Source organism: Gracilinanus agilis, chromosome 1 (assembly GCF_016433145.1).
Source record: "Gracilinanus agilis isolate LMUSP501 chromosome 1, AgileGrace, whole genome shotgun sequence".
Classification (NCBI taxonomy): domain Eukaryota; kingdom Metazoa; phylum Chordata; class Mammalia; order Didelphimorphia; family Didelphidae; genus Gracilinanus; species Gracilinanus agilis.
The window spans coordinates 9,443,038-9,471,010 of NC_058130.1; the positions used below are offsets into that span (position 1 = coordinate 9,443,038).

The window sequence follows — 27,973 nt, forward strand, 5'->3', positions numbered from 1 at the left end:
TTTCCCCAAAACATTTTTATTTGTTCTTTATTGATCCTCAGAAGAAACAAGTGATTTTGTGCACGTAAAGGTACAGGAATGTGGCTCAGGCTTTACTTAGACAGGGCCCCCTTGACGGCCTGCACGATGGCGTCCTTGTCGATTCCAAACATCTTCAGCAGCTCCGCTGGCTTCCCACTTCTTGGCACGTTGCTGACCGCCAAGCGAGTGACGGTGACGCCCGGCTCGCCCACGACAGCGGCAGCCACGGCTTCTCCTATGCCACCTGGGGAGAACAGGAGGAGGACATGAGCCTAGGTCAGCCAAACAGAACCTGGCAGTCTAGCCACTGCACCACCTAGCGGCAAGGGGCAAGGGGCGAGGACCACCAATTCCGCCTGGCCCCAAAGCTTCTTCTGGCCTTCATTCCTTGCCGCCTCCAGACCCCCACAGAGTGCCCCAGCCTTACCCTCGTAGTAGTGGTCCTCCACGGTCAGAATTCGGCCGTTGGTCGCCCGAGCGCTTTCCAGGATGAGTTTCTTATCCAGGGGCTTGATGGTGAAGGGGTCGACCACCCGGATGCAGATCTTTTCTAGAAACAGACAACCCAAGCAGGTGAATAGTCGCCGGGCACTGCCGCCCCTCTCCCCAGCACCCCCATCCATCCAATCGGCAATCCCAGAAGCCCAGGGAGTGAAGAAGAGCAATCGGGCTGGGGAGGACTGTGTTTCCTTAGAGCCTAGCCAGGAGCCGCCCCAGAAAAGAAGTTTAATGAGTGCTCCTTGGAAGGCCCTGAGGGTACAAGTAGGGCATCTTCCTTCGTGGCATTTCAGGGAGTGCGAGGGATAGGACTGGACTTGAACGCCCCGAGATCAAGTTCTGCCACACACTTAGTAGCTGGACAACCCTGGGCAAGAGTTTCTGTGAGGATCAAATGAGATTATGTATATGGTCTGTATCCCTGCCCAGGGTCTGCCCCAGAGGTGATTAATAGATGCTCACTGGCTGACTTTCCCGCCATCATGAATGCTCACAGAAGTGGAGCTGGTTTGCCCAATACTGTCCTTAGCTGGGAGATCTGTCAGAGCACTGCCATGCCACAGTACCAGGGCTCTGCCCCTGCCCACACCCTTCATTGGCCATATGCAGCCCTGGCCCCAAAAGTCTCAACTCCTCACACTGACACGGGGAAGAGAGGAGGGCACAGGACCAGACAAGGGTTCGAATCCATCCACCGACTAGCAGTGAACTTGAACCTGGGTTCAAGTCAGCTTCTGAGGCCCACTGAGGACCTGGAGCCTCAAGTTAGGAGCTGGTCATACAGCTATTAGTGAGGGACAAACCCGGGCCCTGTACAGTTCCTTCTAATAATTTATTATTTATTTGTTTGCGAGCACGTCTGCGAGGCAATGTATGCTACCACACCATCTTCCACTGATCCTTGTCACCCAGTCCTCTGGTGGGGCTCCTGGCCTGGTCTGACACTCCTGGCTTTGGCCAGGCTCAGTCCTCCAAGCTCAGTTCCCAGTCCCAGCACCTGGCACCCCATTGCTCTTGGAGATGTGAGCTTTCTCCCAGATGCCTTCAAAACTGGGGATCCTCCCAATGTGTTCACCATCCAGGCCCTTAGCTTGTGCTGCCTTGCCTTGGGCACTAGCCGTGGGGGGAGCATCTATGATAGGCCAAAGCTAGAGAATGGCTTCCAGAGAGGGCCCTGGGGCATTCTTACCTTTCTTCAGCTGTTCCGCAGCTGCCAAAGCTTCGTGGAGGGTCACTCCAGCTCCGATGACAGTCACCTGGTCATCCTTGCTCTTCAGGACCACCTGGGAAGCAAGACAATGTCAGGACGAATGTCTGGGGGAGAGGAGGGGGTCAGTTAGAGGCCTCGAGGGGCCTCACTTAGCCACTCCTCGCCATCCCGAGCTCACAGGGCAGGGACTCGGCACTCACCTTGGCTTGGCCAACCTTGAAGTCTTCGTTGTTGTTGTAAATGACTGCATTCTCGGGGCGGCTGGTCCTTATGAAACAGATGCCCTGAGTTGGGGACAAAGAAAGCCTGTCAGAAGGTTGGATTGGCCTGGGCGGTGGGACCCCTGGGGCCTTGGTCCTTCCAGTCTGTGTAACTCTGAGCCCTCACTATAAAATGGGGTGACCAGGACAAAGCGATCTACCCATTGGGCAGAGATGTCTAGAGATATAGAAAGGCATGAAGATCATTGCGGGGTGTCCTCGACTCTGCACCCTGCTTTTCCAATACTCTCCAGGCTAGTTCTGAGAAGCCCCTTTCTGAGGAGGAACCCCTGCATTAACGACAGGTTCCCAAGCTCCCATGGGCTAATCGATGGCCAACCTTGGTGTTAGCAGCCAACTCCACTGCTTTCTCGGTAGACACAGCATCACTTGGGTAAAAGACTGTCCCGTTGGGAATGCTCCGGAACATGGCGAGGTCTTCAAGGGCCATCTGAGAAGGACCATCTTCACCTGGGAAGGAAATGAGGTGCAGTTGGCCCCTGATCCCATTACCCATGCTTAACCATTGTGTGTGTGTGTGTGTGGGGGGGGAAGATGGAAAAATTTCAGAAGATCCTAAATAGTGCCTAAGTTTTTTGTTTTTTTTTCTTTAAACTCTTCACTTCTGTCTTGGAGTCAATACTGTGTTTTGGCTCCAAGGCAGAAGAGTGATAAAAAGGTGGGCAACGGGGGTCAAGTGACTTGCCCAGGGTCACATGGCTGGGAAGTGTCTGAGGCCGGATTCGAACCCAGTCCTGGCTCTCAATCCACTGAGCTACCCAGCTGCCCCCAGTAGCTAAGTTTCAAACTGTCCCCCAAGCAAAGGCTTGGTATAACATGAAGTGTGCCAGAGCAGTATGTGACTCAAACTGTGTCCATGCCATGCTCCCATGTGGAATTTTCCTCCAGTCTGCCTCTACTGATGGGAGCATTATTATAGTGCCCTTGTTTTAAAAAGGCCATATTTACAGGGGCAGCTGGGTGGCTCAGGGGATAGACTCAGACTAGAGACGGAAGGTCCTGGGTTCAAATTTGATCTACAACACTTGCTAGTTATGTGACCCTGGGCAAGTCACATAACACCCCACTGCCACCCCTTATCTTTCTTCTGCCTTGGAACAAAATACACAGAACAAAGTACACAGAAGGTAACAGTTTAGGTAAAAGAAACAAAGACAACCACAAAGGCACAGGACAACCCAGGCTAGCGGCTTACCGATGGACACACCACAGTGGGAGCCACACAGGTTGATGTTGCTTTCTGAAATTGCTGCCATCCGGATCTGGTCAAAGGCCCTGGTGAAGAAGGCAGCAAAGGTACTGCAGAATGGCACGGTCCTGTCCCGGGTGGCGCAGCCCACAGCGATGCTCACCTGGAGGACAGGAGACAAAAGAGCATTCAGTCTACCCCGGCCTACAGAGAACCGGGTGCAGATTCAGCATCCAGCCCCCTTCTCTACCAACTGATCCAGCCAGAAGAATGGACCACACAAGTAGGAGACAAAAGCAGGATTAGACCTCAGGGGTTCTTTACACTGTACCACACTGCCTGGCACAGGAGGGAGAGCAGGGCTATTGGCAAATACCCTTCCCCATTAGGTGTTCCAGGTTCAATTCACCTCAGAACAGCAGGGCAAAGGCTTTGACCTTATTGGGGAGGATGTACTAACACAAAATCTCAAGTCACTGGGAAGTCTAAGCCCCAACCCCAGGGCCAAGCAGCCAAGAAAGATGCTTGAATCATCCAGGCTTTGTGACGGGCTTTAACCGTCCTCCACAGCAAGCCTGGATCTCACTAGAAGGTCACTTCTTTTCTTTCGTTGACTAAGAAATAGATATACTAAAAAACGTAGAAATAAATGGGGCCTTCCCTTCTCTTAAAAAAAAAAAAAAATCAAATCCATACCTTCTGTATGTAATGATCAGATCCAAAGCAAAATAGAGGCAAGGGCTAGGCAGTGAGAGTTAAGTGACTTTGCCCAGGCTCACACAACTAGTAAGTACCCAGAGAACAGATTTGAACCCAGGCCTGGCACTCTATCTACTGTGCTACCCAGCTGCCCCCTACACTTTTCTTCTTAAACTTTTCCAAGGTCTCCCCAAAAGTCATTAGAGTTCATTGAAGTTATCTTAAACAGAATATCATAGAAATGGATGATTCGATATGTATGTACACATGTTCATACATACAAAATGCATACTGTGTCATTTAAAATCACTTGGGATACTTGGAACTACATTTCCCATGATCCCCAATAGGTTTCCTGTTTTGGATGACGTATTCAAGGTGAGGGACTGTTTTAAAATAGGGGGAAGTGACTTGGAATTTCTTCTTTAGCTACCTGAGCGCTCGGGGAGAGAAAAAGGTAAATGGCTGAGGTGAGGTTGGAATAGGTTTCTTACAGGCGCGTGGTCAGTTTATCTCTATCAGCATGGCTTTTATTAAAATACTATTCTTCCTTTTGATCTCGGCCCTCATCATTTTTTGATCATAACAATACATGTATTACTTATGTAGGTTCAAATCCTGGCTCTCTATTTCTTGGGTCATCTGTTTCCCATTCTATAAAAGAATGTGTGTGTATGGGGGGGACGGGGGGAGACACGGCAGCAGCAAGACTAGATATATTTTTCTCTGCCTCATCCAAAGTGATGTTGCCAGTGTCCTCTGATGTTTCTTTTCTTTTTTTAACTCCCTCCCTTCCGTCTTAGAATCAATACAGCATATTGGTGCCTAGGCAGAAGAGGGCCACATTTCTTTTCTTCAGATCATGTCTACACCCTGCTGCTACTCTAATACTGAGGAACCCCCCACTTCCCATTAAGGGACTTACAAAATTCTACCTTTAGCAGGAAATGAGTTAGTGAAGCTCTAAAAGCCTGGCTTGGCTGCTGCTTCTCTCCTTCCCACCTCACTCACTCTGACTTTTCCTTCACCTCCAGCTATTCCTCAGTTTCCCAGACCTTCAGACTATGGAAGGCAACCCCCCCATTCCTCCATCCAATCTCTCCCACAGCCTTTCCCCAGACTTACCATGTTCTGCTCCGCAATGAAACATTCAATGAAGCGGTTAGGATGTTCCTTCTTGAAGAGTTCTGAAAAGGTGGAGTTCTTGGTGTCCCCATCCAGGGCAATCACTTGGTCACTGGCATGCCCCAGTTTGGCTAGGGCCACACCATAGGCTTTACGGGTGGCCATCTGATAGAAGAGAAAGAATCCACAGCGGATTATTGTCATTTAGCCATTCACTATTGGATCTGTTCATGGACACCCACTTTTGGTAACAGAAAAATGTCAAATAGGATGAAAAATGATGCCAGTGTACGTTTCTCCAGCTTGCCTACTGCTTCCTTTGTCTCTGAGATGCTCACAATCAAAAAGGACTCTCAAGACACTAGGAATGGTGATACTAGGCGTTTACATTTGGGTCACATGGCATCTATGAGAGGCAGATGATGGCAGGGACAATTGTTCCCATTGTACATGAAGTCAGGTATAGAAGTGACAACTTGTTGGTGTCCAGTTTTATCCTCTGCTAGACTCCCAGCTTCTAACATTTGTGTCTCCCAAGTGCCTAGCTCAGTGCTAGGGGGGCCTTCCACTATTCATCCATTCATCATTTAAGTGGACACATGGTAGGTAGGAGCCAGCATGCAGGGCCAGGTCTCCTGATGCCAAATTCAGGGTCCTTCCCAATCTCCCAACACGTCCTAGTGCTTCAGTTTCCTTGTTTGGTCAAATGGATAAAATGTCTGTCCTGCCCACATCAGAGGGGTGCAGGTGAGGATCAAGAGAGAAGAAAAGAAAAAGAAGAAAAGACGGAAATGGCAGCTACATCATTCTTCTAAGATCATGACTTACTGTCGTAGGAGAATGAAAACTCCCTAAGGGCAAGGAATATTTCAAGTCTCCAACTGGCACAGAATCAGAGCTTTATCAACAATGACTTGAATTGCCAGTGTCTTTAGCCCTCCTATACTGGGTAATTGTGCCATAGCCACTCTATCTCTAGAAGATGAATGTGTAGATTCGAACCCTGGATTCCCCTCCCGTGAATGAAGCTCCCACTCATACCTTGTCTCCAAGTTTGTAATTTGGAGGAGACGGCATCCGGATGTTGGCGATGTTAACTGCGGGAGCATCTTCTTTGGGGAGTGTTGCTGGAATCTTCTTCTTGCTTTGGATTTGGCTATGGATTTCCTCGATGACCTGTTCCGCCACGTTTTTGGGAAGGGGCTTCCCATGCCAAGATTCCTTGTCTTCCACGCCTGTGGTTATAAAGCCAAGATGAGAGGAACCAGTGAGACAAAGCACAGTGGAGGGTGGGAAGGCTATCAATCTGCCCCCTCCAAGCTCATGGTGAGCGAAGGCAAGCTAAGTAAGTAGCTTGGGTAGACTAACAAGAGCACTGCATTTGGAGGTGTGAGACCTCAACTCTGCTCTTACCAGCCACGTGGCTGGTCAGGACAGGACGGTGGGTCCTGCCTAAGTCAATTCAGCCGAGTTTCAGTTTATCTGTAAAATGGGGGTATTCTTTATGCCTCTTTTGCCAGAATGGGACTTTGTACTGTAAAGCCCCACAGAAAAGTGGGCCATTGTCATCGCCATCCACCAAAACCATCGTTTTTCACTATGGGATCCCAGAGTCAGGAATTTGATGGATGAGAGAGCATTCCACCAGTGCCAGGGGAGGAAGAAGAGATGTAGGTCACAAAGAGCCCTGAGTGCCTGCCTCAGAGAGCCTCCAGAAGGACCAAGGAACCCTCAGACAGACCCACGTGGAGAAGAAGACAGCCCATGACACAGCCAGTCCCCCAAACGGGGCTGCCTTGGGGGCAGCGAAGACAAAAATGAAACATTCTGGGGAGGACCAAGAAAGGCCTCGAACCAGCGAAGGGCTTCATTACTTGAGAAATGAGACCCAACCAAAGATGGGCTTCGATCCACGTGCGACGTGCTCACCAGTGGATGGTGGTGCCACCATGAATGGCAGCCATCCGAAATCATTTTTTAAAATGAGAAAAGAGGATGATGCCATAGGCGTAGCTGCCATAAGGAGCAGAGAATGCAGCCTCCAACTTCCTGGCAGCCAGAGGCCAGGGCAGCTAGGTAGTGCGACGGATAGAGCGCCAGACCAGGAGACAGGAGGACCTGGGTTCCAATCTGGTTTCAAGAGACTCCCTTAGTTGTATAACTCTGGACAAGTCACTTAAACCCATTTGCCTTGTCCTGTTTCTAAGACAGAAAGTAAAGGTTCAAAAAGAAAACTAGAAGAGACCCAAGAGATCAAGGCGTCTCTCCACCCTCATTTTACAAGCATGTGGAGACCAGCAAGGTGACTTGCTCAAGGTCACACAGAGAGTCCACATTGGAACCCAGGTCTTCAGACTCCCAAGCCAGTGTTCCTTCCCAGACTTCCCAGCTCCCACCTGTCCCCACCTGTCCCCACCCCCCCAACAGAACTGGAGAGCTTCCCAAAGGCCATCAACAAACAGTTCATCAAGGAAAAGGCTTCCTTCCGTTGGAAGGGCCATTTTCTTGGTGGAAAATAAAGCCATTTGTCCCAGGTTCCCACAACCTGGCCAGAGATGCCAGCCCAGGGCTGAGCAGGCAAAGTGGGTCCCAGGAAGTCTGGCAGGGCCTGGGAAGCCCAGATGGTACCGATTTCCTAGAGAAGGCCTGGGAAGCTTCAGAAATTGGACAAAGAATGGAAGGAAGGATTGGACGGCTGGAACCCCCCACTGACCTCACCTCTGCCCCCATTCGGCCACCATAGGCAGTCTCTCCCCCCAAAATGTTATCATGGGGGGGGAGGGCGGCCCAGCCTCCAAACCAAGAACTCCCAGCCTGACACATGAAGATGGACCATCTGAATGGATTCAAAGTTCTTGGAGAAAAATCGATCCCCTTATAAAAAGAATAGGGTGACGGGGCAGCTGGGTAGCTCAATGGAGTGAGAGTCAGGCCTAGAGATGGGAGGTCCTAGGTTCAAACCCGGCCTCAGACACTTCCCAGCTGTGTGACCCTGGGCAAGTCACTTGACCCCCATTGCCCACCCTGACCACTCTTCCACCTATAAGACAATACACCGAAGTACAAGGGTTAAAAAAAAAAAAAAAAAAAAAAAAGAATAGGGTGTATGGGTGGGGGGAGGAAACGTGGAGCCCCTTCTCGGTGCCATGGGCTCTGCTGGGGGCGGGGGTGGATGCTGCCCCCAAAAATGCTCTCACAAATGAGAAAGGGAAATGATGTTAGAGCTGTAGCCAAGGAGTCTCAGCTCAGGAATGGCACCTCAGGGCAGGACACTCCCTGCTGGCAAAGGAGCCATTCTCCGACTGACCTTCCTTTTTTAACTCTTACCTAGTCTTAACATCAATCTGAAGACAGGGGAATGGTGAGGTTGCTATGCAACTGGGGTTAAGTGACTTGCCCAGGGTCACACAGCTAGGCAGACTCTTGAGGCTAGATTTGAACCCAAGACCTCCATACACTGAGCCACCTAACTAGCCCTGGGCCTTCACTTTCAAAATTTCCTCCAACCCCTTCACTTTTTTTTTTAACCCTTACCTTCCATCTTGGAGTCAATACTGTGTCTGAGGTCAGATTTGAACCTAGGACCTCCCTCGATCTGAGTTTCTAACAGTCTGTCATCTCATGTCTCTAGGCCTGGCTCTCCATCCACTGAGCTACCCAGTTGCCCCCCCCCCCAAACCCTTCATTTCACAGAAGGAAAACTCCAGATTGGAGGGAAAGCCACAGTCCCACGGCCATTAGCGAGAGTTCAGAGCAGAACTCCAGGGCTCCCGACGCCCAGCCTAGTGCTAGGATGACTCCAGGACGCGTGGCAGCAGTATGTCTGCCCCACAGGAAGCCAGCGCCCAGAGGAACCGCGGCTTCCTGCGGACACCAGGGTGGGCAGAAGGGCGAGACGCTGTCGTCCCTCACCTGAGATCCCTCTGCCCTTGTACGTCTTTGCGATGATAGCCAGCGGCTTATGCTTGCCCTGGTCGAAGGCTTTGCAGAGCTCCTCCACGCTGTGCCCGTCCACCACGATGGCATTCCACCTGAAGGAGCACAAGAGGGCAGAGCCATGATGCCAATCTGGCTGAGTCAGGGCCCCCGACGGAAGCTGGAAGATCAACCTTCTTCCCTCCCTAGAAGCTGCTCAGGGCACTGTCTACTGGAGGGGCCACGCTGAGGCATGTGGGACCAGCTGCCAGCGACTATTCATTCTCTTCTGGCCCCACGAGGGCTTCGAACATCACCACATTGTAAAAGTGAAATTTGGGAAATGTATCAAACTACATTTCCCGCTTCCGGTTCTTTGGGCGTGGGGAGGCCTACGTCGACGCAGAGAGGAGTTTATAATCTCCAGGTTAGGAGGGAGTGGTCTCTTGGCCAGCAGACTCAGGAGGAGAGAGGTAACAAAATGGAGGCGGCAGTTTTGAATGCTTACAAGCGCGTGGTCTAATTATCTATCAGCATGGCTTTAATTAAAATACTAATTTATATTAATATAGCAGCCTTTATCATTTTTAATATTTATAATTTGGCAACCACAGCAGTGGAGAGGAACCTCAGACTAGGGGCTCTCTCAGGGCCTGAGCCCCCCCCTCCATGTTGTCCTCCCTCTAGAGCAGGGTTTTGGCCTACCGCCCCCTTTCCAGAAAAAATAAGACAGCCCCCTGGAAATTAATGCCCCTGTGGCCATCACTGCCCTCCTGGATCGCTGCAGCACCCACCAGGGGGCGATGGCGCCCACTTTGGGAATCACTGCTCTAGACTCGCCAGGGTCCAGAAGGCTCAAATAGGAGGGCCGGACCATGGTAGGGGTGAGGAAAATGGCTCCTAGGAAAGTGGCAGCGAATGTAAAACCTGTACCAGATTGTTGGCCCTCTAGGGAGACAGGGAATCGGTTCCAATTTTTTCTTAAATGCTGGAATCTTTTTACATGTAATTGGAGAAAAATTAAAATTTTCTCAACAGGAAAGTGATGGAATCTATGCCATCTTCCTGAGTTCTCTACAGCCAGCCATGGAAAAGGGGAGGGGGAGGCCCTGGAACATCCTAGCTTCCCGCCCCACAGCCATGCTTCGTCCTTCTCCCAGGAAGTTGGCATGATGACAGCTTCTAAGGGTCAGGCCTTGCCTCTCTCCATGCCCATCATCCCTCTTCCTGAATACCAGACCATCTCTTTGGAGGCTTGGAGTGTTTGAATTGTGACTCGGAGAACCTGCCCCCGCCCCCCAACCCCCAGCAGATGACCCCACGCACCCAAAGGCTTCACATCGCTTCTGGTACACTTCCACTTGGTGCTGCAGTGGGGCAGGGTCGCTCTGGCCCAGCCTGTTAACGTCAAAGATGGCCACCAGGTTGTCCAACTTGTAGAAACCAGCGAAGGCCATGGCTTCCCACACGGAGCCTTCAGACACCTCTCCATCGCCCAGCATGCAGTAGACCCGGTAGCTGAAAAACAAAAGAAGGGGTCCATCATGGGCCCATGTCCAGGGGGAAAAGGAGAAAGAGGATTCCTTTGCGGGTCAATGGAGCCTTCCCCCTCGGAGCCACTCTCGGCCAGGACCGAGCCTTTCATCGCACTTTCCCCACTGAAATCGGAAGTCAGAGGCACGGAACGCTGGCACTCAAAGGGACTCACTAGCCAGAAGAAATCTGGTTCGGATTGTCGAACCCTAGACAGTCTGGTCCTCAGGGACTCTTATCTTGCTGAGGAGGTTATATACCATGGAAGTGGCCAAATACCTATGGAAGACCACAAAGGAGCGGGGAGGGTTGACAGACTTCTAGTGTCTGGAAGAGGGGAGGAGACTGAATAACTGGAAGGGAATCCAGCCATGAGCAGACAAAAGCATGGCGGTGGGAAAGCCCAATGATGTGTGCCTCAGTGTCCAGCTCTATCTCAAACTCATCTCATTTCATAGGTAAGCAGGGCAACAGGTCCCCCAGAGTGGTAAGTAGCCGAATCAAGATTGGACCTCAAGTCCAGTGCCCTTTCTCGAGCAGCACCTGGCCTCATGGGAACTAAGATCGGAGCTCCCAGGGGCCCACGTCTCAAAGGAGGGCACTAGGCTGGATGAGTCTGGGGAGGAGGATCTTCCAGGGGAGAAGCAATGAGAGTTCAATTCAAAGGAACTAAAGCTAGACTCTTCCTTCTGCCCTTGAGGCAACCGAGGAATTGATGGTATGTCTGGCCAGGAACGGGAGGCAGCTCAGCTATTTCCTTCATTCCATGAAGGCCCAAGGACTTAAAGAGGCCCCTTTTCTCCTGCACTCAGCCTGAGACACAATCCTGAGGTCCCCTGCCCAGGGCCACACAATATGGCTCAGATGCAGAACTCAAACCCGGATCTTTGTGGCGCCAAGCCTTTTCTCTAACCACTGGCCAACACTGTTTCTAACAGGCTTGCCAGTAACCAGAAAGAACAAGTCCATTCAGTTTTTCTCCTATTTCTAATACCCAGAACCGGAAGTGCCAGGAGGGGCCTCAGGAGCCTAGGATCGTCCCATCTCCTCATTTTATAGAGGCAGAAACTGAGGCCAAGAAAAACTTGTCTGTGATCAAAAAGTATGTGGAAGAGTGAGGATTGGAACCCAGGCCCCAGGCAAAGGAGCCCTGCTTTGACACTAGCTGGGCACAGCCCATGCTAAGACATAGCCCTTCTAACAGTCACGGTGATTCAGCAACATTGCCAGGCCAGGGTCAGGGACCAGTTTCCTCTTGGGCGTGTTCCTCATTCGAGGGAACTTCAGGGCTCCCATCAGCACTTTCTCTTTTCTCAGTCGCCTGGATCCAGGCTGCAGGCACAAGCCTGAACAGGCAGGAAAAGCCTCTAATCCCCACCAGTGGCCCAGTTGCTACAGGAAACCCTGGGCAACAGCTTGACCTCACTTATCTGGAAGGGCCTCAATTATCCCCAGTCCATTTCCCAAGAATCCTCTTATCTGAAATCAGTTTTCATGCCAACAGCCCATCTCTTGCCTAACAGTGAGTGGCCTTGTCAGTAAGCAGTGAGTGTTTTCAGGGTGAAGAGGGGCTGAAGGAGGACAAGCCTGGCTCTGTCCCTGCTGGGACACCCTGCAGACAGCTGCCAATGCCTCCCCCCACCCCCACCCCAAGGGACCTGGCTCATCCCTGAGGGAGGGCAGACAAAGACAAAGTAGCCTTATGGGGCCTCAGTGACCCTGAAATGCTGTGTGGAACACAGCTTGGCCAGCAGCCCACTGGGCCCCCCTAAATTGGCACTAAAGGGCCCCCTTGAGGAGAAGCCAGCCGGGACTCTCCGAGCTTCTGCTCAATCTAACTCCTGGGCCCGAGTGCCCTCTCCACACGGGCCAGCGGCCCCCACCACCTTCCTTTGAGGCACTCATTCACCCATGGAGTCTAGAAGTGATTCCCAGAGACAGAGCCCGCCCGGGGCAGTTGGCAAGGGTCAAGATGTTCTGTGAAGAGCTCCTGTCTGAACTGAGTCAGCCTCTGGGCCCAGGGGCGATCTCCCATCTGGCCGCTGGCCGCCATTTTGTGCTTGAGAATCAGTGGGCAGACAGGCACACCTTTCTTTCACAGCAGCAGCAGGAGCCCCCAGCCCGATCAGGCCGCCATCTGGCCTCCAGAAGGTCACTCTTCTAGCAGTGGATCAGCGGAGAAGAGCGGCTCACATGCCCAAATCCAGCTGCCAGGTTCTTCGAGTTCCCCTGAACGGACTCAGTTTACATTTATGTTCATTACCGTTCATTGAGCACCTACTATGTGGTGTCCACAGTACTTGCCATGCCCATACACATGGTCCACTACGTTCCCAAACGCAGACACCATTTTTTAGGGTTTGTTAGTTCAGTGGTTGGGACACTCCAGCTTGGCTGACTAAGAAAAGTGCTGAACAGGGAGGGAGTAAGAGATCCCAGGCCTCTGGCCTCTCTAGTTGCTACTTTGGGCAACATCACCATCATCACCATCTCTCCATGCCTCAGTTTCTACACTGGTAAAATATGAAGGGAAGAGAACCAGAGGATGGGTAAGGTCCCTTCCAGCTCCAGTCTTACTATGTACCAAGGATACAAATGCCAAGAATGGAGCAGTGTCCTCCCCCCAAAGAGCTAAAATCCTCACAATCGAGGGCGAGGTCTAATGGTTCATCCTCAAGTTTAATCTCCATTTTTTCCCATAAGCAACCACTCCAGTTAGTCACCTTGCCAAGGATGCCATTGGACAAGAAGAACTCCAGGAGAGTCAAGTGTACCCTGGAAGGATAGGTGGAGCCCAAACACTAGTGAAATAAAACAGCTCCCCAACGGCTGGTGGGAGGGCAGTGGCATCATCATTCAGGAGGCCACATTTTATTGGAAAGTCATTCATCCTCCAATGGAGATGGGAATCTTGGGAGAGTTGCCTGGGGCAGGGAGAAATTCCCTTCCTAGAAATTCCTACACCCAACTAATGGCCCCAGAGGCAGGGCAGGAGCCCAGCTCTTCCTGATCACCCTAGACTGTTTACACTAGGCAGAGAGCATCATGACTCTGCAGTACTTTAAGGTACCTCTTGGTGGCTAGTCATCACTGAATGATCGTCTACTACTGGGAGCCTACACTATAAATGGGATGGCAGAGTCAGGAAGACTCAGGAAGACTCATTATCATTGTTGATGAGTTCAGATACTTCCTAGCTGTGTAAACCTGGGCCAGTCACTTCACCCAGTTTGCCTCAGTTTCCTCATCTGTAAATGAGCTGGACAAAGAGTATCTTTGCCAAGAAAACTGCAAATGGGCTCCTAAAGAATCAGACAGGACTGAACACTATATGCAAGGTTCTATAGGAGATACCTAACATTTCTGGGACTCAGTTTCCTTCTGTATAAGATGAAGGAGTTCGTTGGCTTTGATGGCCTTAAAGTTCCAGAGGGAAGGGACTTGACTTGACAAGTAGCAGAGCTAATATTTTTACAGAGTTCTCAGATTCCAGACATCCATTCCCAAAAGGATCAGTCAAAGGACCATGATAGGAAGTCTAGGATTTCTCTTATAGTTTTTGCTCTTTTGCAATTTGGTTCTAAAGAAGCCTTTCCCAGTGCACAGCCTAAGCAGAGAGACCCCTCCATTCCCTGAGAGTTCCCCAGGCTCTCAAGATGACTTTGGTTGAGACATGACACTGTCGCCAGCCCAGAGAAGGTGACTTTGCTTACTTCTGGCACTGCATCGGTCATGTGCCTCCACTTTTCCAAGGATACCATCCAATGGAAGTTTCCCAGTGACTCTTGTCAGACCGCCAGGGTCTTTACCTCTGGTCGGTCTACAAGCAGAGCCCCAAACAGTGAGGATCCCAGTGGAAAAGAAGAGCCCCCCCCCCCCCGGCATCCCCACCCAGGAGAGCCATCAGCTCTGAGCCTCCCTCTGGAGGGGGAGTCAGTGCTGTTGGCCACCAGGAGGCCACCAGGCTTCACTCGCTCACAGGACTCAGAAGTCTGGGAGCCTCAGGAGATGGGGAGAGAGAGAGGGTCGGAAATCATTTGGGCCTGTTTGCCCAGCAAAGAGACACTGAAGCATTACCTGGCTTTGTCAAAGTATTTGCCCGTGTAGGCCATTCCGCAAGCTGCGCCGAGCCCTTGTCCCAGGGAGCCAGTCGCCACATCGGTAAAGGCTTGTTTCTACAATTAGAAAAGGGAACAGGCAGGTTATCAGCAGGGGTGGCGGCAGTGAGCTGCCTGGGATGGGCTTTGGTTGGAAGTCTTGGCCTAGGAGATGGGTCCTGGCTCCCACCATAGCCAGCAGCTGAGGGAATCTCCTCTATCGCAGGATAAAGGGGCCCCCAAGCAGCGCCACAGGCTCCAAGATGTAGGCTGCTCCAAGGTGGCATTTGGCCTTTGTTTTGTCCAAACCCACGGAGGTAGGAGGAGACTCCCTTCTCCCACCTTCGTTGGACAGCATCTAGTCTGCAACTTGTAGTCCTCACTTCTGTGGGCAGGTCACGGGTGGGACTGGCAACCAAGGCCTCCACTATTCCTTCTTTCCACTCTTCCTTTCTACCTTTCCTTCCTCCCTTCCTTCCCTCCCTCACCTTCATCTTACAATAAACACTGTGGATGAGCTCCAAGACAGAAGAGTGGTAAGGGTAGGCAATGGGGATCAAGTGACTTGCCCAGGGTCACACAGCTGGGAAGTGTCTGAGGCCAGATTTGAACCCAGGACCTTCCGTCTCTAGGCCTGACTCTCAATCCACTGAAACAACCAGCTGCCCCTTAATCATTCTCAAAATGATCCGCCTGAGTTTGTGGGTTCTAAGCCCAAGCCAGCTTGCTTCACTCGTATCTTGGAAGGAGGCCAGAGTGCATCTTGGGAAATGGGGCATTTCACCAGAAGTCACCAGGTTACTCACCACCCACTCCATGCCCTCCTGCCCTACACACTCACTGGCACCGGGTGGCCATCCAGGATGGAGCTGATCTTCCTCAAGTTCAACAGCTCGGCCTCTGGCAGGAAGCCAGCCTCAGCCCAGACCGCGTAGAGGATGGGAGCCGCATGACCCTGGGAGGAACGAGAATGGATGAGCCAAGGAGTGGGAGGGGAGGGAGAGAGAAGGGGAGGAGGAAGAGGAGGGAGGAGGGCTACCCTGGTGGCCCTCCTTTCAGGGGCAGAAGCTCCCTGGGGCTCAGCTAAGGAAGGGCCACCAGGGAAGAGCCTCTTTCATCCCTCTGCACAGGCTGCCAGGGGAAGGCAAGGCCATCCTCAACCTCCAGAGCCTGGGATTTGAACCCCTCCCCATCCACAGAGGCCTCCAGGTCAGCCAAGGAATCACCGCTGGCCCAACAGTCACTGCTGCGTAGGGGAAAGGGGCAGAAAGGAGAATAAAGCCCCCCCTTCACTTGGGAGGGGGCCACAGGCCTCTGGTCCCACTGCATCTGCATCGGAGCGCCCATTGTGAAAATTCTACCCCCCAATGCGAATCAGTAACTCTTCTAGTCTTGAAAACTACCAGGGCTACCAATTTCAGTGACTTGCCCAAGGTCACACAAGCAGGCCATGGCAAGAGGCCAGCCTGAACTCGGGGCTTCCTGGGTCTATTTTCTAACCACAGACCAGAGTCACCTCCTGAGGGTAATGGCCACAGGCAAAGGGACGTGGGAGAGCATCAGACTATGGCGCGCTGCTCTTCAGGGGAGGGGAGGATTGGGGCAGGGTGGGGGGCGCAGAGGCCAAGGGCCAACATGTCAGACACATGGGCCTCGTGGGGCCGCTTCTCACCTTGGAGAGCACAAAGCGGTCATTGCTGGGGTCCCGGGGGTCCTGCGGTTTGTACTTCATGGTGTGGAAGAAGAGGACCGCCATGATCTCGGCCGCGCTGCAGCATGATGTGGGATGGCTGGGGACCGAGAAGGACACGGAGGTCATGGACCTGGCAGCGCTCCCAAGCCGCCCAGCCCAGGGCTGACCCCGACCCTGCCCCCCAGCTGTCCTTGGAAAGCTTTGACCTGGCCAGGATTTAGCTAAGGATGGTGGAGATCACCTGCCTGAGCGCATGGGGGGAGCCCCGGGGACCCTCCAAAGATGGCAGCTAAAGACAGCCCACTCTCAGGCCACCTCTGGGCCCAGAGCCCGGGCGCCCAGGAGGTGCCGTGGGCCGAGGGAAAAGGGGGGAAGCGACCCTACTTCACTCCTCTTTGCAGAGGTGGGGGACTCGGGGAAGAACGGTGTAGTATAGGCTCAGACTCAGTTAAGGCCTGGCTCTGGTGGGGGGACCAGAGTGGAAAATGAAGCCATTACACAGACAGGAGACAGCAGTGAAGAGGCAGAGAGGAGATTCTTACAGACTCCTGGGAGGAGGATGGGGAGGGAGGAGAGATTCAGAAAACCAAGGAAGATGGGGGCAGGATTCTGCCCCCTCCCCCAAGGGGCCAGTGGTCAGGCAGGATGGTGAGAGGCCCAGGGAAATGGGAGCATCTCCTCCCCACCACTACTGAACAACAATTCGATGCCACAACTTCTCCCCCCGGGGCTTGAAGGACATACTGCTGAGCCTGGCAGAACTGGGAGGGAGAACCTCGAAACAGATGAGGAGGATGGGCAAATCCAGGGTCCTCTTCCAGAACGTTCTAGATTTCCTTTCTAGGCTATCCCTCGCTTTGGAGGAGAGGAGGGGCGAGGGAAGGCGACCAGGAAGTAGTAACTTCAAGGGGAAAAAGGCACCATGAAGAGCCTGAGATCCTCCCCTCCCAGGTAGCCACCCTGGACCCAAAGGAGAACCAAGTCCAAGAGCCAGCCGAGGGATGGACAGCAGCAACCTGACCTGAAACAGGGCTTTTTTGTCCTCAGCATCATGCCGGTCTTGAGGATTCCACCAGCACTGCCTGACTCTAATAGAGTCTCCCCAACGTGCCCCCAGACTGCGGCCCATGCCGAGAAGAATCCAGTTTCCAGTATTTCTAACGCCTCTTAGAAGGGATTCTGAGGCCAGATCATTGCAGTTCTCGGGGGCTGTTCTTGGCTAAGACCCAAAGCCTTGTTAGCCACATGGGAATGAGCACGGCACACGGCACACAGGGAGGGCCCCCACTCTCCATGCGTGTTAGCGCTGGGCTGGCTGGCCCACTGGGGGAAATGGCGCTCATTTCCTCCTAAGAGCTTCCATATCTGGGGAAGCCACGTCCTTCCTCAGAACATGTGGAAGGACCTTCCTCTCTCTGGAGGCCCTTCCCCTGGTCTCCCCACAGAATCCCCAACAGCTCAAACAGGTTATTAGTGGGGTGACGCTGTCAACACCAAAGCACATGCGTGTTTAAGGCTGGCACTTCATACTTCACCATGTCCAGGAATTCCTGGTCTTGGGGGGGAAACACTTAACCTGAAAGAGTAAACGCGCATCCCAGTGAAATTCTGTGACTCTAAACTCTAAACCTCCCCCACAATGCACAGAGAACCAAGCAGGAGCCCCCCCACCCTGAGGGGCAAACAAAGTCCTCCATTCCAGGGAATTCCCGAACTTCAAACCAGGTCTAGAACCCTCAGAAATCCAACTCGGCCCACTGAGCTTTCCCTTCACACTGGGGTTTCCTGGAGAGAACAAGCCGGGATGGGGCAGCTGCCTTCAAGGGTTTGAAGCCCCCCTCCAGGATTCTCCTGGGCTCCAGAGGGCAGATCAGGAGCAATGGATGATGGGAGGAAAATCCAGGCTATCCCCAATTAGAACGGGCAGCCTCAGCAAGCAGTGCCGGGCCCCCTCGATGGCAGCCTTTAAGCAGAGACTGGGGGGAGGAGGGGAGAGTAGAAATGGGGCTACCCATCCCCCCAAGTACTTTTCTCCAGCTTTGAGGGTCTTTGTACTTGACATTCCACTGATGGGGAAAGTGTCAGATCCTGCCCATCTGCTTGCCTCCATCTTTCTCCTGGAAAGTCAGGAAGGCAGCAGGTGCGGAGTTCTCCGAGGGAAGGACCATCGATTAAGAGCTGAAAGGGCCTTCGGAGCCCCAAGACCAACCTCCCTCATTTTATAGATGAGGAAATTGGCATAAAGACTTATGGGGGGGGAGGTAGAACGGGGGGGGGGGACACACGACTCACCAAGTCCAGCAAATGTCGGAGGATTTGAATTCAGATCTCTCCTCCATCCACGTGCCTTCATGGAAGGCCTTGTCAAACCCCAGCCAAGAGAAAACCTCTACAAATAACCGGGTACAGGCCGGGACACCCACAATAAGCCCAGAAGGAAGAACGGGACGATATGAATTGTTTCGTGTCCCAGAAACATGAGGCTGAAGCGATGAGGGCGACCCGCGAGAGGGCACGCCTAGGCAGCAGGTTACAGATTTGAACATTTTAGTAGAGTTCTGAGATGGAAAGAAAGGAGCCCAATTCCTTGTTGCTGGACTGGCTCCCATCTCCAAGTCCGCTTCCTCCCTTCCCCAGACAGGAAGGCCTGGATGAACAACAGCCTCGCTCGGATATCTTCCAGATGGCTTTAATCCATCCTGGATTTCACTGGAAAGCTTGCTGAGGAAGGGCAGGCCGGCCGGCCCACTAGGAAGGAGACCCAAGAGCTCCTTCAAACTGGGGGGGGGGGGGAAGCAGAGGACCCAACAGCCGGAGGAAGGCCTAGAAGAAGCCTTGGAGAGCATCGAGTCAGATTCGGAAAGGGAGGCCTTGGCAGCAAAGGGACTCATCCAAGGACATTCAGCCAGCGGACGGCAGGCAGAAGGAACTATCGTATTACTTCATAAGCCGGGAGAGCTCGAAGGAGGAAACTGGGACCAGTTAGCCCACATATCACTTGCACAAGGTATTGCATTGGCATCTGTTCTGCAAATCCGACCCCATTCCCTTAAGCAAGAAAGTAATAGAGGAAACCCTGGGCCTGGCCCAGGGCTGGGGGTTGGGAGGGCCCCAGTAAACCACCCAAAAGAGGGCTATTGGGCTGCTCCCAGCCTGCTCTCTGCAGCTTTACCAAGAGGATCAGGACACAAAATGCAGCTCCTAATCCCCACCCAGCATCTCTCGTTCAAAGAAGGACCTTCGTGCCCCCAGAAGGCCAAGTATTCAAAAGCTAGGAAGGGGCCAGTCTGGGCAGGCAAGACCTTCTGACCCCAAATCCTGAGCACCCATCAGGGTCTCTGTCCGGGGAATGACTAGAACCATTCCCCAGCTGGAGATGATGTGCTCCCAGCAGCACTCCTCCTTCCTCCTCCTTCCTCCTCCTTCCTCCTGCAGTCCTGCTCCAGTCACACAAGGCGGCTGGGAGCTGAAGCTGAGGGCTCCTTTGGGCTCCTTTGGGCTCCACGCGTGACACTCATAAGGCCTCCGTGCTTCGTAGCCGGCCTTTCAGATGGGTTCATGCCAACTGTTCCTCCCAGTCCATTCCCTCGTACACCCTATTCAGATCACCACGGCGTGCTGATGGCTGTTTAAACAAGGCGGTCACTCTGGGGCAGCCACTCTGGGGCAGCCACTCTGGGGCAGCCACTCTGGGGCAGCGTGCTCCAGCCACACGCTCCAAAGGGGCCACCTTTCCCTCACTTGGAGATCCCAGGCTGGGAGCCTCAGGAGCGGCACAAGCTCAGCCACAGACTCACTGGAAGGGCCTCAGAAACCATCTGGCACAGCTCCCTTTATTGTACTTATCAGTAAACTGAGGCTCTCGGCCAGTGCAGTTTCCACAACTCCACCCTCCTCCCTAGCTAGCTAATGCAGGCTCCCAAAGGCAGCCGTAGAGCCAGAGCAGCATTGAACAGGACCCAAATTCGAGTGCTCTGCCTTGTTTAGGGCTCTCTGAGCAGCCTTCCATGGATCAAGACCCTCCTGCAGTTTCAAAGGGAGACAATTAGGCCAGAGGAAGCTGGAGACTCTAAGACACACAGTAAAGAGACCGACGGAGTGGGTTCTCCAGGAGGAGCTGGACAGGCCAGTTTTTTGACAGCGTTTAGAACCCAGCACAACCGGCTCTGAGGAGGTCCGGCCAAGCTTTGCAGAAAGTGAGCTGCTTAACTTCCACAACAGCAATTCTAGAAGGGGTGTGTGAGAGAGAGAAACAAGAGACAGAGACAAGAGAGACAGAGAGAGACAGAGACAAGAGAGACAGAGACAGAGAGACAGAGAGACAGAGACAAGAGACAAAGAGAGACAGAGACAGAGACAGAGAGAGAGACGAGAGAGACAGAGAGACAGAGACAAGAGACAAGAGAGACAGAGACAAGAGACAAGAGACAGAGAGACAGAGACAAGAGACAAGAGACAGAGAGACAGAGACAGAGAAACAGAGAGACAGAGACAAGAGAGACAGAGAGAGACAGAGATAAGAGAGACAGAGACAGAGACAAGAGACAGAAACAAGAGAGACAAGAGAGAGACAGAGACAGAGAGAGACAGAGACAGAGAGACAGAAAGACAGAAATAACTGAATGCTGCTCTTCATCCTCTGCTTCACACAAGTCCACAAACATTCTTGAATCTCACTGTGTCTCTGCCTCTGCCATGGGTGGGGAGCACCCGGGAAAGGATGAGCACATATTAGGCCCAGCCTCTGATGTGACCCTATTTCATCTCAAAAACTCCAAGCCAACAAACATGTACTATGTAGACGCTAAGTAAGAGACTGTGGCTGGGGGAAGAGTCTGGCCTCCACTCAAGAGGCTGGGAGGTCCCAGCCTATGGCTGGCCTCTCAGGACTACAGAAGCCCCCATGGAGTTTCTGCCTTCCACCCTAAAGTGCAAGGAGCCTGGGATACAATAATCCAGACACCCCCCCTCCAAAACAAAAGGCCCACCCTGAAGAAGACGATGGTCTGGTGGGAGGCAGGGAGGCCGCAGCCTTAGTAAACAAGGTAATCTGAGGGCAACAGGCCTATCACCTGGGAACAGGGAGAGCCCCTGGGTAAGGCAGCCCCGGAGCTAAGCTAAACCTCTAAGGTGAAGGTCTGAAGGGGCCGAGCCGGCGTCCTGCAGGCCTGGGGAGCAATTCCCCAAAGCACTGAGGAAGGGTCAGGCTCCCAGAAACAGGCCTCATTGGCTTGACCAAAACCTGTGCAAAGAGGCCAAACTGAACACTGTGTCTGGGCCACTACTGCTCTCACTGCTACTGTGGGGGCAGCTGGTTAGTGGACTTAAAGAGCTAGAAGGAAGCTTATAGGCCAGAGTCTGACCCTCAGGGCAACCGAGAGCCCCCAAAAACAAGAGGCAAAGGCTGGACTCAAAGCCTGGTCCCTCGGCTCCACCCCCGGCTCCTGAGCAGGTTGGCAACAGAACAGAATGGGGTAAACATGTGAAACCTAGAAATGCCATTTTCCCACCCTGAGGCTGGCCGAGCTAAAGCACTAAATGTTTAGTAGGTGCCCACCGCGTGCCCGGCGCGCAGAGGCTGCTCCCAAGCCAAGCCTCAGTGGCTCATCCCCAGGCCCAGCCCACTCGGTATTTGGGGACACTGTTAGCCTTCAGGGAAAGCCAAGAGAAGGATCGCACCACTCGTTGGCCACGTTAAATACAGACTCCAGAAATGGGCAGGGCGAGGCATGGCCCAGGCAGCCGTCCTTCCCTGGATGCAGGGAATTCAGGATGTAGTCCCTGAATGAGGGAGTCGGCCTCAGAGCCCGCCTAGGTGGGCACAACTGTAATGCATGTAACAGCTGGGGATCCCGAGGCTGGGCATTGGCTGCACCCAGATGCTGAGCCCTGCTTGGCACAGAACTCATTTCTCCCCACCCTCTCCCAGCATTTGATCCAAATCAGAGGGAGACGCGGCTACAGAGGGCTACAGAGGACGCCTCTCCATTCCTCTTTTGGGAAAAAAAAAAGCCTAACCCTAAATTCGTCCCGATTTCTAACCCTAACCCTAAATTCGTCCCTAACGTGTCTTACAACATTAGTGAGCAGCGCGGTACCAAGGCCCCTCTGCTCTGCAAAATTCCAAGGTGAGGGGGCAGCTGGGTAGCTCAGTGGATGGAGAGCCAGGCCTAGAGATGGGAGGTCCTGGGTTCAAATCTGGCTCAGACACTTCCCAGCTGTGTGACCCTGGGCAAGTCACTTGACCCCCATGGCCCACCCTGACCACACAGGATTGACTCCAAGAAGGAAGGTGAGGGTTTAAAAAATAATAATAAATTCCAAGGTGAGTTTCCACTCCCCTCAGAACCAGGGCTAGAATCAGGAGGAGCTGCGTTCAAGTGACTTCAGACACTTCCCAGCTGAGTGACCCTGGGCAAGTCACTTAACACCCCCCACCCCCACCCCCCCAGTCTAGCCTTTGCCATTCATTACTTAGTATCAAATCTAAAGTAAAGGCTTAAAAGGAGCTCCGCTTGCTGTCTGTTCTTTTGATTCTGGGCGATCTCGGCATTGGGGTTATTCATGCCAGTTAATAAATAATTATAAAATAAATTTTTACATGTACAAAAGTTATTACTCAAAAAGTTGTCATTAAGTAAATAAATAACGAATGGAATGGATGCCAGTAAACGTTCACTTCAGCACTACAAAACCCAGGCGTGGCTGGCCGAGGCGACAACCGCCCTGCGGTGGGAGTTTACTTTGTACTGACTGGCAGGCCCTCATGTGCCCCTGTTGGATCCCTTAGCAGAAGGGCCCACTGAGGGCAACAGTTTGTCCTCTCCGCAGGAGCCAGTAGAGCCAGGAAGACCCAGATTCAAAGCCTTCACTTCTTGGGGCCCCAGACTGGAGAATGCTGGAGGATCTGGGTTCAAATCCTAGTCCTGGGAGATCTCGGGCAGTGTTTGTAGGTCTCTTTCCTCACCTGCCAAATGAGGGGTGCGGCCTTTCCTCCCAACCCCCCCCCCCACAGCTTACCAGCGTGTTCTATACACAATCTGCAGCCAGCTGGCACAGTGGGGGGAGCACCAGAGACTTCCAGTCCAACCTCTGCCATTCCTTAGCTGGGTAACCTTTGGCAAGTTACTTGCCCTGTTTGCACCTCAGTTTCCTCCTCTGTAAGATAAGGCTTAGGCGAACACCCAGTCCCCAAGTAAGATAACTTTGTTAAAGTGCCTGGCACACAGTAGGTGCTTTATAAATGGTGCCTCTCCACTAAAAAAGCCAAATTTGGGGGGGGTTTAGCTTACAGGAAACCACTAGATCAGACAAAGCAGCTTCTCTGAACAGGTAGCCACAGTACTGGTTAAAAATGAACAGTAATGGGGTGGGTAGCAGGTGTCTCAGTGGATAGAGGCAGGAGGTCCTGGGTTCAAATCTGACTTCAGTCACTTCCTAGCTGGATGACCCTGGACAAGTCACTTGACCCCCACTGCCTAGTCCTTACAGCTGTTCTGCTTTGGAGCCAACACACAGTATTGACTCTAAGACTCAAGGTAAAGGTTAAAAAAAAATACAAGGCAGGGCCGGCCAGTAAACCCCAAATCACCCAGCACAAAGCAGACCAGCCCCCTCCTCTCTGGGGTCGGGGTCCACCCCCTCCCCCACAGGGAAACTCAATTCTCATTCCAGGATGCCACGTGCTCTAAGGACCAGAGCTGGAATTTAGGGCTGGAGGGTCAACATCTTTTTGATGCAAATCGGCTCTCACCAAAAGAATGCCAGGACAGCCTCCCCCCCGAAATCCCAGCCTGAGCCAACAACTCCCAAGCAGGAGCAGACAGCGGAAGGACCAATGCTGGCCGGACTTTGAGCCAAAAGACAGAGTCCAGGAAGTCCCTGCCTCAGTCACTGGCTAGCTCAGTCCTCGGAGAGTTCCTGGGCCCCCAGAGGCAGTAAAATGGCGCTAAGAATGCCCCACTGAGAGGAAAAGCTTGGGGGTCGCAGATCGTCCTACCGCTTCGTTACTGAGTTCACCAAGAAAGTCAGCAGGGAGGCAGAATTGAAACCCAGCTCTTGTGACCCCCCTTCCTTCTCCTTTCCTTCAGAGGGACTGAATAAGGGAAGGAAGGCGGGGGACAACAGGAGTCCTTAAACTTTGGGAAACTGAGGCGGAAATATATATTGAAATAAATTAAGGATTCAAAAAAAGTTCCGTGAGGCCCCGAGGTTCAGTGACTTATCCAAGATCATACAGCTAAAAAGTCCCGGACAACAAATCTCAAACCCAGGTCTTTGAGTGCTTCCTACAGATCGGAGGGGTTTGTGTTTTGTTTTGGTTTTCCTGGGTTCACTTTCAATGGTCTGGGAAAGTGTTTTAACCTTAATTTTAGATTCTCTGGGGATCAGGTGGGGCCCGGCGCAGGCGCTGCCCCACATTCTGCCGCACATCCCTCCCCCCGGAGTTGGTTAGAAATTCTGTGGATAATTCGTTCTGACAGTCGGGCACAAAAAGAGAAAAAAAAGGTTGGAGCCGCGGGGCAGGGAACACATTCCTGGGCCGGTGGGCCAGAGGTTACAGGGCGTCCTCCCTCTCCCTTTTTCTTCCTCTGTTCCCCCAGGGCTCCTTAGAGGCCATGAATAACGGAAAAGGGTGTGAGGAAAAGCCACCTCGAATTAGGAAGCGGAGGCTCCAGGGGTCATTTGGGACTTCTGTGGGCCGGCGGGGGCCCCACTGGAAAGGCCCCCACGCGGCAGACTCAAGCTACAGGAGGACAGACATATTTGGTCCTGGCTATTGAGGGAATTGTTCCTGCTCCAGGGGGAAGGAGAGTTCACGGTGGTGGAATGAAGGAAAATACTTTCTTCCTAGAGTCAATACTATGTATTGGGGTTAAGCAATAGGAGTGAAGTGACTTGCCTAAGGTCACCGGCTAGGAAGTGTCTGAGGCCGCATTTGAACCCAGGACCTCCCCTCTCCAGGCCTGTCTCTCAATCCACTAAGCCATGAAGCTGCCATCTGAAATAAATAGGCTGTAGGCTTGGCTCAGTCCACTGAGTTACCCAGCTGCCCCCCAAGAAGAAGAAAATGAAATTCAGAAAGAAAAAAGGGCTTCAGTTCAACAAATTCTCTCTTCTCTATTTACTCGCCGGTGACTGGCTTTGGAGTGAAAGGGTCGTGGGTTCAAATCCTCCCTCCGTCTGCCTGGGCCTCTTTCCTCACCTGCAACTTTAAGGTTCTTTCCTGCTCTTAGTGTCCCGCCTGGGCCTTTGTATGCACACACACACACACACACACACACACACTCCGCCCCCACCAGCAAACAATATTTCTCAATTACCAGGCGAGTCCCTGGACTCTGGGAGCCTCAGTTTCCTCAGCTGTAAAATGCTGATGTTGTAACTCTAAGGCTGTGAGTGCAATCTGGGGGTGATAGAAAGGGGATGAAAGCAGGCTCTGGGAGGGCCAAACCCGAAAGGTCTCCAGCCACGGCCACGTGGCTGCCCCACCCCCACCTCGTCGGGGTGACCCGGGAAAGCTGACCTGGCCAATCTAAAAGGCTGGAGACAATAGCCATTGCCCACCCCGGGCGGCTCAGGGAACCGGGAGAAGCCGAGAAGAGGCCCAGAAGCCCCAAGACCCAGAAAGAACCTCACGAGTCCCACCAGCCGAGCCCTACCCCCAAGAGGAAAGTGTCCCCGCCTTCAACTTTCCCTCCGGTATGCCCAGGGCCAGCACACAGTAGGGCCACAATAGATGTCTGGAGAGAGCCCCTTAGGAGGGATTTGAACTCGGGCCCTCGGGGTCCAGGCCTAGCTCTCGCACAGAGTTGGTCCAAAGTAAGTTTCGCCACTGATGGGTTGGCTGGCGGCCTCAGCCTCCGGATAGAATTTTCTGCGCCCAGCGTGAGCCCATCCCACGGGCAGCACCAGCCCTACTCGTCCGGCAACTTTCCGGCCCGGGAACGGCCGCTGGCTTTCTGCCTCTTCTCCGCCTCCCACCTCCCGCCCTCATGGAGCGCACCCCCAGCTCGGTCTCCCCCCACCCCGGACTCCCAACTTGCAGGGACCCCGGCTGGGAGCTCGAAGCCCCTGCGCCGAGCCCCAGGGCTGCGGGGAGCCGCCGAGAGGTGGGGTGGAGGGAGGGGAGGGCCGGGCCGGTCCCCGTCCCCATCCCCGCCCCCTCTCTGGCCACCGAGTGCCCGCCGGCAAGCCCAGGTCAACCCACCGTGCCCGGCTACCGCGGGGACTTGGCCCCGGGATGGGCGGAGCCCGCTTCGGGTTCCGGGCGCGGATCGCAGCCTCGAGAGGGCCCCGGAACCCGGAAAGCCCGCTGGGCCAGGCGAGCATGGCCACAAGGGCGCACGCACTGGGACCCGCTTCTCCCTGGACTTGGCCGCCAGCTGCACAGCAGCCGCCCCTCGCTGGCCGGGCCCGCGCCGGGTTCGGCTGCTGCCGGATCCGCGGCCCGCACCTGCAGCCTTCCCCTCCCGGGGCCGGGGTCCCGACGCCCCCTCTCACCCCGACAGCCCCGCGGTCCCGCCGCCGGGAGCCCGCGCCTCCAGGCAGCCCAGCCCTCCTGCGCCGAGCACTGCCGGGAGCCGGGAGCCGGGAGCCCCCTCCGGCGCTCCACACCCCCCACCAGATTCCCAGCCGTACCCCGAGCCGGCGGCCGTGGTGGCCTGGATGGAGTTGATGCGCAGCCGGTTGGCCGTGTCCTTGAGCGCCTGCAGCTTCTGCTGGTCCGGCTTATGGTAATCCTCCATGGCCAAGGTAGGGCACGGCTTCGGGGCAGGGGCAGCAGCGGCGAGAGCGGCAAGAGCGGACAAGGGGCTCGAGGGCTGCAGAAGGAGGAAGAGGAGGACGGCCAGCCCCCGGCGCCCTCTTATGACCGGCCTACCTGCGGGAGGGGCCGCGGCGAGGGGAGGGCCCGGGAGGAGCGGGGGAGGAGCCGGAGGAGCGGAGGGGGCGGGGACAGGGTAGCGCGGGCATCGGGGGTGCCCGCCGTCCAGGCTGCAGCCTTTGCCCTCGGCCTGGCTGGAGACTCGCCAGCACCTTGGACACCAGCCGGGGCTTGTACCCTGGGGGGAACCGCGGCCCCGCTAGGCCAGAGAGTTGTGGGGGGCGCCTGCCTTTAAGTGGCCCCACCGCGGGCTAGGCCAGAGCTGGGGGCCCTGCTCGTTACCCGCCGGGGACCCCGCTACTCCTTCCTTCGCCCCCACCGAGCCTGCTTGCCTCCTTTCCAGTGTACCGGGTGGCAGGAGAGGCGCCGAATTCCGGTGTGGAGCCCCTAGAGCTCCCCCAGGCTAACTCTCTCTCTCTCTCTCTCTCTCTCTCTCTCTCTCTCTCTCTCTCTCTCTCTCTCTCTCCGTTTTCTCTCTCTCGTTTTCTCTCTCTTGTCTCTCTCTCGTTCTCTCTGTCTCTCTGTCTCTGTGTCTCTCTCGTTTTCTCTTTCTCTCTCGTTCTCGCTCTCTCGCTCTCTTTAATGCACTTAATGTGAGTGTCTGTGTCTTTGTGTGTGTGTGTGTGTGTGTGTGTGTGTGTGCGCGCCCAAATCGCTCGGTCTTGCTTTTCCTCCTCTGTTAAATGGGTACATTCGTGCTTGAACCTCTCTCAAGGAATCTGAGAGTCTCCAATGAGACAAGAAAGTCCCGTGGAAAAGAGAACTAAAACTCTCCGACCACGTTAAGCCCTAGTTTTGGGACCCGCCGGCCCAGGACGCGGGGAGAA

The 27,973-nt window shown here is 53.8% G+C and overlaps 1 protein-coding gene across 1 annotated transcript; it reads right to left on the reverse strand.

Annotated features, from left to right (window-relative positions):
- On the reverse strand, positions 1 to 27,106 carry TKT (transketolase). The gene is made up of 14 exons (XM_044680446.1): positions 26,903 to 27,106; positions 16,241 to 16,358; positions 15,410 to 15,523; positions 14,549 to 14,646; positions 10,265 to 10,456; positions 8,936 to 9,054; positions 6,065 to 6,258; positions 5,024 to 5,188; positions 3,206 to 3,362; positions 2,330 to 2,460; positions 1,930 to 2,013; positions 1,709 to 1,802; positions 449 to 571; positions 1 to 265 (listed from the first exon to the last, which is right to left on the reverse strand). The coding sequence occupies exons 1-14, from the start codon at positions 27,007 to 27,009 to the stop codon at positions 93 to 95; spliced, it is 1,869 nt and encodes a 622-aa protein (XP_044536381.1). The 5' UTR covers positions 27,010 to 27,106; the 3' UTR covers positions 1 to 92.
- Between the last annotated feature and the right edge of the window lie 867 nt (positions 27,107 to 27,973).